General features: G+C 40.5%; 1 protein-coding gene across 1 annotated transcript; it reads right to left on the reverse strand.

Moving 5' to 3' along the window:
- Window positions 1–856: 856 nt before the first annotated feature.
- cd164 (CD164 molecule, sialomucin) lies at window positions 857–12,603 on the reverse strand. The gene is made up of 6 exons (XM_053647426.1): window positions 12,377–12,603; window positions 10,076–10,156; window positions 3,379–3,447; window positions 3,163–3,258; window positions 1,865–1,906; window positions 857–1,747 (listed from the first exon to the last, which is right to left on the reverse strand). The coding sequence occupies exons 1-6, from the start codon at window positions 12,432–12,434 to the stop codon at window positions 1,587–1,589; spliced, it is 507 nt and encodes a 168-aa protein (XP_053503401.1). The 5' UTR covers window positions 12,435–12,603; the 3' UTR covers window positions 857–1,586.
- Between the last annotated feature and the right edge of the window lie 933 nt (window positions 12,604–13,536).

The following is a 13,536-nucleotide window of genomic DNA, read 5'->3' on the forward strand; positions in this document are numbered from 1 at the left end:
TCCTGAATTACTATTGTGTGTGTGTGTATATATATATATATATATATATATATATATATATATATATATATATATATATATATGGGAAAATTCTGAGAAAACAGTCTTTAAGAAAGACAAAGCAGCTCAGACTGAGTTTTCCCACGCTAACACTTTTTACGCACTGAACAAAAAAAAGAGGATACAACAAAAACAGGATGTGAGTGACCTCTGACCTGAACTCACAGATGACAAGAGTCTTCCTTCTTTCCATTAAAAAAACAAAAAACATACAGCGGCAGTGGCCACACACACACACACACACACACAAAAAGAAAGCGCATGTTTAGTGATTTTTTTTTTTTTAGTACCTTAGGATTTTCACACCGTTTTTTTTATTTAATTAATTAAACGTAGATGAAGTGGAAGGGACTGTAAAAGCCGACACGCAGCAGAAAAGCATAAAGGCGGGCGGAATTGTTTCACGAACCTCGACGCAGAACTGAACTATTGTTAAGTGATCGTTAATTAATATATTCTTTATAATATTGCAAACAGTCCAGCTGGCAGCCTTTAATCAACCTCACTGATAATGTAATAAGAGCACGCACACACAGAACACACACAGCCTGCGCCAGCAGGAAGTAGCAGACCAGAGTCTATACTCATGCATTCACACGTTTAAGGCTCAAAGAAGAGGAAGGGCAGATGACACAAAAAAAAAACAACAAAACGAACCAAAGCAACTCAATAGCAACCACTTCGGGTTTACAATACGCTTTGTTATTACCGTTTATAGTAAAGGATTTGGCTAGTGGCTTTTTAATTCACTAATCCTGGCAATGCAGTCGGTAAATCTGAGCTAGTTGTGATGATGTATTGCAAATAGGTCATGCGGTGTCATTTCTTTTTTTTTTTTTTTTTTTTTTTTAAAGCAAAAGCTTCAAGCAAGAAATAAATTACAGCACACACAAAAAAAATGTCAACATGCATCTATGGCATCAGGGAGACTGATATTGTGTGGGTGGAGGAGCGTATTGGCCCTCTGTTCTCATGATGCGAAGTCTGCGTGAACAAGGTATGCAGAAAACAAAAACAAACAGACAAAAATAGTGTGATGTCACTTGCGTGTCGAAACATAACCCTGATCAGATGATGCTTAAATGTAAGGAAACGGGCCGTGGTCACGTTTAACCTCCACCTCGTAGAAGCAGTGGCATCGAAAACCTGCTCGGACTAAAACGAGAACAAAATGGCGGCGTCGATGTCATGATACGCAGCCTGGAGCGGTGGAGCGATTATTTTTAATTGAACCGCTGGGAAAGACGACCATGTGAATAAGAAAACTAAGACATGGGAATGGGTTAAGTGACAATGCCACTGCTTCTGGGGGACAATTTATGGTGTGTGTGTGTTTACTCACATCCTCACTTCATTTACATATAAAGCTCAAACCACAGGCATCAAATAATCATGTGGCACAAGAGGATGGAGGAAGATCGAAGAGTTTGTGTGTGTGTGTGTGTGTGTGTGTGTGTGTGTGTGTACATGTAGTTGATGTGCAACATGGTGTGTCTAAACGGTGCCATATATATATATATTTTTTTTTACAGAGTGTGGTAGTTGCGGTCCTTGGACTTGCAAAACTTGTAGAGGAAGAAGATAACGGCTTGAAGGCCGAGCACGAGGACGATACCGCCGATGAAACTGGCAGCATCGAACGTCGCTTTCTTCTTAGGAGTGGGAGGCAGCGCTGTTGTGGTGGCATCTGCAAAAAGAAAAAGTCAGATTTTACTCATGTTATACGTTGTACCTACTGTTTTTTCATCAAGGAAATAAGAAATCCTATTTCCTAACGCGTTGTAAGGTAGGGGTTAGCACTTACTTGATGGGGTAGATGCAGTGGAAATGGACGTGGCTTGTGCAGCTAAAATACAAATTGCAGTTGAGGTCAAAACATCCACACATTTCATATTACCATAATTTGTGTTCGACGAGTCAATTCGGCTCTCTTCACTGTATCAGAATTCAAGTGGGTCAAAAATTCACATGCACCAAGCCGTTTTTTGGGCCAACTGTCATAATTAGGAGTTCGTTGGAAGTGTACCCGTGTCTATTTTTAAGGGCTGATGCCTTTTTTCCCCTACTTGATACCATGGGGGAAATCCAAGCCCTTAGAAAATAAATAAATAAATAAATAAATAAATTGCGGACCTCTACAAGTCCTTAGAAGTAATTTCCAAACAACTAAAGGTAACACGAGAACCTGTACAAAACATTCAGGAAAGATGCACAAATGAACTTCCAGGGACGAACAAACGTGAGTCTGAAAGGTTCAACGTAACCCTAAGACAACACAACAAGGGTACTTGTGAAGGAGGTCAAAGTATGTGCAGCCACTATTTACAGAGCTCTTCATTTCTGTGGCCTGAATTTACTAGAAAACTAGCATAAAAAATTAAAAAAACAAGCCAAAGTGAAGTTTGCAGGTGATCACCAGCCGTTTGGATGGTCAGATGAAAAAATAACGCCACAATGACCGGCGCTTTGTACGGAGGAAAAAGGGTGACGCTTTTAAAAAACGAAGGACACCATCCCGACCGTGAAGCATGGGGGTGGCAGCATCATGTTGTTGGAAAAGAGGATCGTGTACCGAAACAAAACCTCAAGACGTCAGCCATAAAGTTCAAACCTGGGCACAATTGGATCTTCCAGCAGGACAATGATCCAAAGCGTACCTCCAAAGTTGTAACCGAAGACAACAAAGTGAAAGTATTAGACTGGCCAGGACAAAGCCCTGACCTGAATCCTATAGAGAATTTGTGGACTGAACTGAAAAAGGAAGCCCTCAAACTTGTCGTCCTGTTAAAAAAAATTTCGAGGAAAAGTATTGTGAGACGCTTGTGGAATGCTACTCCGTGAGCTGAAACTCAATGCCACTGTATGTGAACTTTTGACCCACAATTTGTTAAGTACACATGTCTGACAGCAGTGGAAAAACACCACCACCACAAACTTTATATGTAAGGTCTAAATGATTTTGTCTGTTTTATGATGCCTGTGGAAACGTTCTAGAACTCTTTATCAACAAGTGTGTGTGTATGAGCTTTTACCCAAACTGTAGTGTGTGCACTTATAAGCCACTACTTGTGTTAAACCTTATGTAAGAGTGTAGAGCATTACATGTAGATTCACTGGTGGAGTTGGCAGTCGTTGTGGTGACGTTGGCAGTCGCTGTGGTGGTCAGGTCTGGGTGAGTTGTAGTCGTTGTTGTATTAGCTGAAAGAAGGAAACAGGGACTAAGAGTGACAGGGCCATAAAACTGTAACCAGAAGCCTGAAATGAATTCAACTGCATGACAATAGAACATCAAATTACTTTTGAAGAAAATGAACTTACTTGAGCAGGCGGTGTTGGTGCAGTTAGCCTCCAAACTAGTATTACTGCTATAGCAGGACAACTTTTCATCTAAAAAAAGAAAAAGAAAAGAAAGAGCAAGAGGAGAGAAGAGTCAGTAGATAGATAGTTGTTTCTCATTTAGTACAACACAATACCGAGGTCGAGAGATGACCTACTTCTCGATAATATCTATATATTCTTATACCAGCACGTCCCAAAGTGCTTTATTCCTCTTGTACCAATACAATATTACCAACAATGTTTGTCCTTTAAAAAAAAAAAAAAAAGACGACTCACAATCTCAATATATATAAACCTGTTCCAAGTTAAAAATGGAAGTCGGTTATAGAACGTATCTAAATAAAAAGCATCATGAAGCTATCAAAACAAGTCCAGGACAAAGCTCTGGAAAATATTCATCAGGATTTGAAAAAATCCCAAACCTTGAACATCCCACACCACACTATTAAATTCACTATTTAAAAAAAAAATTAATCAAATATGGCACAATCACACCTAGAGAAGGCCATCCAATGAGAGTCAGTAACTGGCTAAAGAGGAGATTAGTCAGAGAGGCAACCAATAGACCAACAATAAATCTGATGGAACTGGGGAGATCCATGGCTCAGATGAGAGAAACTCTTCACAGGACGGACGTATCCTTGAGTCGTGAAAAGAAAGTCATTATTTGGGGGGGACTTTTCCAAAGCCATGTTTGAGACATGTTCCAAGGAGACAAAACGTGAACAGTCTAGCCTTAGAAGAATACACTACATCTGGCAGAACCCCAATACCAAACACAAGCCGCACAGTGAAGCATGGTGATGATAGCATCATGTCGTGTGGATGAACAGGAACGAGAAAACTGGTCAGGTTTCACACGTCAGGGCAGAACAGATGGAGCAGAATACCGGGCAGTCCTAGAAGAAAACCCGGGTTCTAGGTGGAGGTTCAACTTCCAACCTTAAGCACACTGCCAAAGCTACACCGGAGTGGTTCAAACTCAAGAACATGAACGTGTTAGAATGGACCGGTCAAAGCCCAGATCTCAATCTGATTGAGGGTCTGTGGTAGGAAAAGGAAGAAAGGCAGGAAAATTGCTTCGCACCAAAAATGTCCAATCTGCAAATATAATTATTAGGATCCTGATACAAAGCTGATTGAAACATGCACTATATGCGCCAAAGGTTTGTGGACACCTGAAAAATCACACCTACTGTACATGTGGTTCTTCTGCAAACTGTTGACACAAAGTAGAAAGCACACAATTGCATAGAATGTCTTTGTTATGCCGTAGCATTACAATTTCCCTTCATTAGAACTAAGAGGCCCAAACCTGCATGCCCAGCATGACACAAAGTGCACGAAGCGAGCTCCATGAAGACACGATAGAAGAACTCGAGTGTCCTGCACAGAGCCCTGAACTCAACCCCACCGTAAACCTTTCAGATCAACTGGAACTGGAGCGTTCTCACCATCCCAACACCACCGCCTGACCTCAACCTCACTAATGCATTAATGTAGCTGAATGAACACAAATCCTCACAGCCACACCCCAAAATCTAGTGGAAAGCCTTCCTAGAAGAGTGGAGCGCATTATAACAGCAAAGAGGGACTAAATCTGGACTGAGATGTTCAACAAGGACATATGGGTGTGACTGTCAGGTGTCCACATACATATTGTGCTTTCAGCCGGAATTGCATCCAAAGGTGGTTCAACCAAGTGGGGCTGAATACTTATGCAGCCATATTGTGTAAAATCAAACGTTAAGTTCATTTCAATTCTAGGATGTAACACTACGAAATGCGGAAAAATTCTGGGGTGGGATGAATACTTCTGCACGCCCTGGGCAGTAGTCGTACATGTAAACACAAGATATGATGCGCGTCTTGTAAATCCTTATGAGTGCTGGCACAAATCCATTGTTTTAGAGCACGCATAGTGAAAAATGTGTGTTGTGGAATTCACAAAACTGCCATATCCATATGGTTCCTTATGAGTCACGCCTGTCAGAGCAGTGGGTCTGTGTGTGTGTGTGTTTGTTCGTGTGCGAGACTTTCCAAACATAATACCAGGAGCTGTATGCACGGAAATATTTCTTTCACGAGGTAGCGCTCTTTCTTGCGCTCTCTCTCTCTCTCTCTCAGGCACTCCATATTACGATGATGTCACCCAACACATGATCCAGTACATAGCATCGACTAGCTACCATTTTTAACATATCACAGTTAAATTCCACTTCCTTTTGTCATTTTTTTTTTTTTTTTTTTTTTTTTTTTTTTTTACTGCTTCCATGTCCGCCACCAACCAGGAGGGAACATTTTGTCCGTACACGCCTATAAAAGTGCTTTCTTATGCACCTGTGTGCTTTGTGACACGAGACCAAATCAATAGTCTCGAGACAGAGTCATGTCTGAACAACTCTCAGGCCTAAACCCACTGGTGTTATATCACTTACTGGATGTGACGGCACACGCTATCATTTACTGATCAACGTGTTCTAAAGGCTTGGTCCTGTCTAATTGGTTTAAAACGGGTCAGCAAGAAATTCTGGCTTCGGTGCGCCTTTTCCCTGCGGACACGTTGGTGTTTAGGCTGCGCCTGCACCAGGAGTGTCTTTTTAACCACACGTTTCTGGCACAGCGTCCACAAAGTTGCTTCTTCTGACCTCTCCGTTTTACTTCCAGGCCTCATCCGTGGCCACGTAGCTCAGATCGTTATGAGTGCATCATAGCGAATCAAGCTAAATTATAACGCATTGGATTGGATTTAGTCTTGGGGTCACACTGTTCAATACAAGATGTATTTTTATGACAAACATCTATAAATATGCAGAACTGCCCTGCATTTTGTCATGAGTCAGGACTCAGTGCAGTGCAGACCTACCCGGTCCTGTCAGACTGCTTCCACTCCACCCCACCTTACCGCTTCTAAAAGCCTCTTTCAAACACAATGAAACACGCTGTGGGTGTGCAAATGGCTTCCCGCCGCTCTGACTTGGAGGACAAAGTCTGTTTGCACTGCTTTGTGTTGGTCATAGTCAGAAATAATTATTTTATTTATTTTTTAAATGGTGGCCTGCTCATGCTTATATTGAAGAACACCGTGTACAGGCAGATGTTGAGGTCTTGCACACAATGATTCATTTCTATTTCCAGAGGTCTGACAAGAGGAAATGGCCTCTTGTCTTCATAGTGCCGCAAAACTGGTGGTGAACTGCAACTGGATATTATATATATATATATATATATATATATATATATATATATATATATATAAATTTTTAAAAAAGAACACCCATTTGCTTCCTAGAGCAAAATTAAAAAACATTTTTTTAAATCAGATATTATTCTGAAGATACAATGTTGTGAAAAAGTATTTGATTTCTTCTGTTTTTGGGTATCTCTCATCTCATCAGTCTTTCACATCGCTGTGGTGGAATTTTGGCCAGCTTTAGCTCAGCCACACTGGAGGGTTTTCGAGCATGAACTGCCTGTTTAAGGTCTTGCCACAGCATCTCAATTGGTTCAAGTCAGAACTCTGACTAGGCCACTCCAACACTTTAATTTGGCTTGTTTTGAGCCATTCAGAGGTGGACTTACTCCTATGATCATTGTCTTGCTGCATAATCCAGTTACGCTTGAGTTTCAGCTTACGGACTGAAGACCGGACATTCTCCTTTACGATTTTCTGGTAGAGAGCAGAATTCATGTTTCCCTCAAATTGTTGCAAGTTGCCCAGACCCTGAAGCAGCAAAGCATCCCCACACCATCACATTTCCACCACTATGCCTGACCATAGGTATGATGTTCTTTTTGTGGAATTCTGTGTTTGGTTTACACCAGATGTAAAGGGACCTCTGTCTTCCAAACAGTTCCACTTTTGACTCATCAATCCACAGAACATTCTCCCAAAAGGTTTGAGGATCAAATTCAGACAAGTCTTAACGTCCTTCTGGGTTAGCAGTGGTTTTCACCTCGCCACTCTTCCATGGATGCCATTTTTGCCCAGTGTCTTTCTGATAGTGGAGTCATGAACAGTGACCTTTATTAATGCAAGAGAGACCTGTAGATCCTGTGATATTGTCCTTGGCTCTTTTGTGACTTGCTGGATGAGTCATCACTGTGCTCTTGGAGGAATTTTGGAAGGTTGTCCACTTCTGGGAAGGTTCACTACTGTGCTGATTTTTTTCCATTTGGAGATAATGGCTCTCACTGTGGTTCTTTGGAGTCCAGAGCCTTTGAAATAGCGTTGTAACCCTTCCCAGACTGATGCATTTCAATCAGCTTCTTCCTCATCATTTCTGGAATTTCTTTCCACTTTGGCATAGTGTGTTACTGGGTAAGACCTTTTAACCAACTTCATGCTGTTGAAAAAGTTCTATTTAAGTGTTGATTTGATTGAACAGGGTTTGCAGTAATCAGGCCTGGTTGTGTCTAGTCCACCCGAACCCCATTATGAATGCAGTTTCATAGATTCAGGGAATCAGTAACTATGGGGACAAATACATTTTCACACAGGCCCAGTTCGTATTACATAACTTTTTTGCTTCAATAAATAACATTATCATTTAAAAACTGTGTTCTTTGTTGCCTTTGTTTGAATTTCTGAAACAATTTCGTATGAGATATACACAAAAACAAAAGAAATCAGGAAATACGTTTTCACAGCACTGTACATCTCAATCAAGCAAAGACAATAAGCTACCTTGGAGGTGCATTGATTCACACTATTTTACCCAACTAATATAAAGCTCTCTTACTGACAGCCGGATCCTTGGATGATGGTTGTATTGCATCAGGTGGTGGATAAGCACCTACAGTATCTACAGTTACAGCATCAAGCTGCACCAAGAAATGTGAACCAACTGGTGTGTATTACATTCCAAAAATACAGAAAAAAAAAGTGTGAGACAGCAAGAATCAATATTTTTTTTGACTGAAAGCACTGACGTCCCAGACACCTAATTTGCTAGTCCAAGGCACCTGAACTACTGATTTGTTCTTCAGGGTTGTCCTTCATTCTGCAGTCCAATTAGAGCTGCACGAAAAATATTACATTAAAACCTCTATCTCAATTCAGTTCCTGATGCAAGGACAATGTCGATTTTATAGAACTGGAACTCAGCAACCATTGATTGAAACATAGTGCCAATATTGCCTGTTATTTCCTCTGACTGAAGACCATCCACTTTGCACCACATGGCTTCAAGCGCAGCGAGAACGACAAAAGGATGAAACTGTGAATGAATTTTAAATCGCCCAGACGCTTACTTGAAACGAGAAGAAACAAACACATCCTGATGTGGTCAAAGAATCACGGGTGAGAACCGTGATCTCAATTCCAAGCCGAACACAGTTTATTCCTATTTATTCATCAAGAATCGTGAAGAATCGTCAGCTACAGTAACGTTTATTGGTAATGCGGTTACCTGAATAACAATGACTACGTTTACATGGACAGCAGTAATCTAATTATTGACCTTATTCTGAATAAGACAATATTGTGATTAAGGTGTTTACATGAGTTACTTTTAGAATACTCCTTTCATGTTCAGGTTTTACATGTTATAGAACATAAATCGATTAACAGTACACGTCATTACGTCCCCATGTCATGCCGTCTGACGTCCCTCCAGAATTTCACGTATCGACATACAGTTCGTCTTCGTTATGGTACCGTATACAGTTTTGGGTGTTTCTATCTAAAATTTTTACGGACGCTTCAAGTGCGGTTAATTATTTGTCATGCTGTACATGCAAATAGATAACTGCTTGAAGCCGTGGGCTGTGTCCCAAACCACGTACTTACCTTCTATATAGTAGCTGAGATACATGTATTTCGTCTACTACAGGCCTATAGTAGGTAAGTATGCGGTTTCGGACGCAGCCGTGCTCTCTTGTTTGCTGTCAAACGGTTGAGCACTGCTGTGTGTGTACGTGTCCTGTCACTAAATGCGGTGAAAACTCCCACATGACGTTAATAGTGTGATTAAGGTGTGTACATGTCTGTAATGCACGTCGATAATGCGACTAAAACAGGAATACTCCACGTCTTAATTCCATTTCTGTTTACTTCGAGTATGACCTTAATTGGATTAAGGCTAGGTAAAAATGGCTGTTTACATGCTAGTTTCTTAATCAGAATATTGTCTTAATCGGGTTAATATTGGATTATTGTTGTCCATGTAAACGTAATGACTGTAGGTTGTGGAAGAGGATGGAGGAAGTTATGGCTTGGTCTAAACTCCGAGCCTTAACAGCTAGCTATAAAACCAACACCAGAGGAGAACCTTTGGATCCAGATTCATAATAAAACTTTGATATGCAAAGTATTAGTTGTCACTGACTAGAGAAGAACTGGAGAAACTGCTGTTAAAACTGCTCTTGTACAGGAAACGTGGATATTATTATTTCTTAGTCATCGTTCTAGGCTTCCTACTTCCCATTGTTTAACTCCTACCCGGTTGCATGCTAGTTTATAGACAACTCTTTTTGCTGGTTTCTTCCATTCAACACTGTCCCATCTAGTCAATTTGCACTCTCTGGTCTAATCATTGTATACTTGCACTCATCTAATACAATCGAGTATAAGCACTTTAAAGCTTACAGAAAGGTTTCACAGACCTCACAAACAGAGAGAATTTTTTTTTGGAAAGAATAAAAAATGTAAACAAAACAAGGAGAAGACACTCACCTGGGCAATTCATCCACACACATTCAGTTGTGTTTGTGCACAGATCACAGGACGCCAGTTCTGTACAGTTCGTTTCTACGCCTGAAATAAATAAATAAATAAATAAATAAATAAATAAAGAGTTAAATAATCATCAGAAGTAGTTTCAAACAACTCGATTCGGTGTGATAACTGTGGCATAAGGTGCACACGGATCCAAAGGACAGAGCTTTAGTGCTGCAAAAATGCCACGCTTTCACGAGATTTGGACCACAAAATAAATAAAAATAAAAGAGAGAGAGAGAGAGAGAGAGAGAGAGAGAGAGAAAATAAATACTGAGTGCGATACATAAAACGTTTCAGAGACGTGATTTATTTAAAGATTGTTCAGTGTTGGCTCTGTATTTTCCACACTCGGAAGATTTGTTTGATTTCTAAGCGCACGGACGGATTTCTGTCCAATGAGCAAGAGAGTTTTTGCTGACACGTTTTATTATGTCAGTAACATACGCGTGTGACATATAAGTTACTAAAAAAACAGAAATATCCCTTGCTACGATTTATTAGTCTAATGAGAAATGCCGATGCAAAGTACAGGCATTTGGTTTATACTTCCCGCATCGTCCGGCACTGTCCACACACTCGCTACGTATCTTACGTACGTCCGAAAGACTTAAAAATGACCCCCGCTAGACGGCACGTCAAGACCCAAAAACGTCCCTGATTTCCAAGGCAGAACGTTTTTTTTTTTACGCATAGCAATGTTAAACACGCCGACGAGCCTCGTTTCTCTTCAAACTTTCCGTCGTCATGAACTGCTTCGCAACACCACAAACTCACACTTACACTCAGAAGTATTTACTCATCTAAAAGGAAACAGGTTTGAAGGTATTTAAAATTCATAACACTAATGGTTAGTTGTAACAGGAAAACCGGTTCGCCTTAGCGCTCAACGACGCTCTGGAATTGTACAGAAGTATGCGATTTCAAAAATATCCGCACACAAGATCCGATATTTCTAATATTCATTTGTAAAATACAAGAACGAAACACAGGAGCGTGGGGATTTCTCTCATGTAAATCAGACCTTACACCTAGGTTGAGAAACCCTAATTTAAGCAAACTTGTTCTCCTTTTTTGATTCCTTTCATGTGCAGTGTGAAACCAAACAAACAATGAAGCAGTCACTTTTTGTTTTGTGGCTATAATTTGGACAACAATAGGTCTGAAAGCGCCTTTACACTTTACATTGGCATGGATTTGAATGGATCAAACTCTTGAGAAGGATCTACTCCATAAACACAACCGTTTCTGGTGACATCTGGTTACAGTTTAATGACTCATGCCATCCAGCCGAGCTAGAATTTTCCTCCAGACCAGGCCACATCTTGTAAATGATCCCTGGCAGATCCAGAAACATGACCGACTGGATCACAGCTTATCTTTTAAACAACATGTCCACCTCATACCTTTAATACACCTATACTTTTTGTAATGGTTTGACGCAATGTACTCAAACCAGGGATTAATTCTGATATAACATAGATAATTCGACGCTGGAAACTGAATTAATCCCGACTATCCTTTTTAACATCCTATTTTACTTGTATTTAAGCTTTTTTTTGTATTGTATTGTGGTTTAATTGTATAACCCATCTTGTTTTTTTCTCGCTGAGCGGGTTATAGCCCCCACCAACGCAGCACATTTCGACACATTTAACTACAGGTCAACAAATATTACATAATAGCAGTTTAAAACAACCCCAAAATTGTGTCGAATGTCTCACAAAAACGCTGACAAACGTATAAATAAACCGAAAGTATGCTGTCTGATAAAAAAAAATGAAAATAAAATCTCAATCGCAAAGGAGCAACTTTGAAGTGACTAACAGGCTAAGCTTGTTAGCAAACACAAACTAAAACAGCGGGCCAAAAGTTAGCATTTAGCTAACTAGGAAATTTATTTCGCCTGGGATGTTTGGTGTTTATAACCAAAATATTTTTTTTTTTGTTTTTTTTTTTGTTTGTTTATTTCAAATTGAATGCTTGTCTGCCGACGTGTCAACGCCTCTAACTAAGGAGGTTTAAAAACAACAACAGAAACTAATGTGACTAGATATCTAATGCTAACGCTAGGCTGAATCCCAAACAGCTTGCTTTTGGACTAGGGAGGCTAGAGTGCAGTAGTTCTTCCCTTCCAGATAAAGTGCACTTATAAAGGGAGCACAAATGCATTTGGGATTGGGCTCGTTATTATGACTACATCTACAGCTTAAAGACTATTCAAGACTGTTTTCCTGCTAGGGCAATTATTTTACTTACCTATAGAAGTCCCCAAAACAGACAGCACAAGGGTCACAAAGAGAATCCTCCTAAACATCTTGATGTTATTGATCGTTTATTTTTCAACCGACTGTGGGGGGATAAAAAAAAAATGAATAACCACTGATCAAGACGGACTTTCCTGCTGGATGTACAGTACACTTTGTGAGACTGAAGCACTCACTTCCTGCTTTGCGAGTCATGTGGCAGGTTTTTCTGCATGCCACGTGTTCCCCCCTCCTCCTCTTCCTCGTCCATCCGAGCTGTTATGGAAACGGTTTGGATATGAATAATCACTTCCTAAAATCTTCATGAAGCTCATTAATGGGTGCAGGACACAATATGGATTCACTGAAAAGCTCAGGTTTACACAGAATAAATAAACATCTATCAGAGACTACTGAACATCTAAACATCCTTCAAGCCTAATAAAGTGAAAACACTTTATCCTATATCTCCACCTGCTGGAGGATGTGACGAGGCATGTTGAGCCTGGATTAAGGCAGTGGTTTTCAAAGTAGGGGCCGTGGCCCCCTTGGGGGCCGCCAGGGGGCGCCCGGGGGGCCTCAACAATTTGGCGTGCCCATCCCTCGTACTAGTATGTTTTCTCTTTCTCACTCTCAGACAACCACACACACACATACACAACCAATTCCTAATGTAATGTAATGTAAAGTTGTAAGATGTAATTATTAATAAAAAAAAGGGGATATATTCAGAAGTCTGTATTTTTAATGTGTTTTAAAGACATCCTGCATTTGGGGGGCCTTGCCCTGGAAAAGTTTGGGAACCCCTGGGTTAAGGGATTCAGACTAGAAGCCATATTTCAATAAATAATCTTAGCACTAGAGTCTTGTTTCAATTTCTACAGGTAAGACCCATCATTTCAGTTGTCCCCCTGTATAGTCTAACCTTTGTTATTCACTTTATGGCCAAAAATACGTATGCACCTGAGCCTCACACCCATATGTATGCGGGCCTTCCTCAATCTGTTGGAAGCGCAGTATTGTGCTGTATCATTACAATTTCCCATGACAGGAACCTGCTCCAGCATGACCGTGTACAAAGCGAGCTCCATGAAGACAAGGTTTGCCAAGTTTGGAGTCGACGAACTCGACCGTCCTGCACAGAGCCCTGACCTCAACCCCACTGATACAGCT

Source organism: Ictalurus furcatus, chromosome 2 (genome assembly GCF_023375685.1).
Source record: "Ictalurus furcatus strain D&B chromosome 2, Billie_1.0, whole genome shotgun sequence".
NCBI classification, from domain to species: Eukaryota; Metazoa; Chordata; class Actinopteri; order Siluriformes; family Ictaluridae; genus Ictalurus; species Ictalurus furcatus.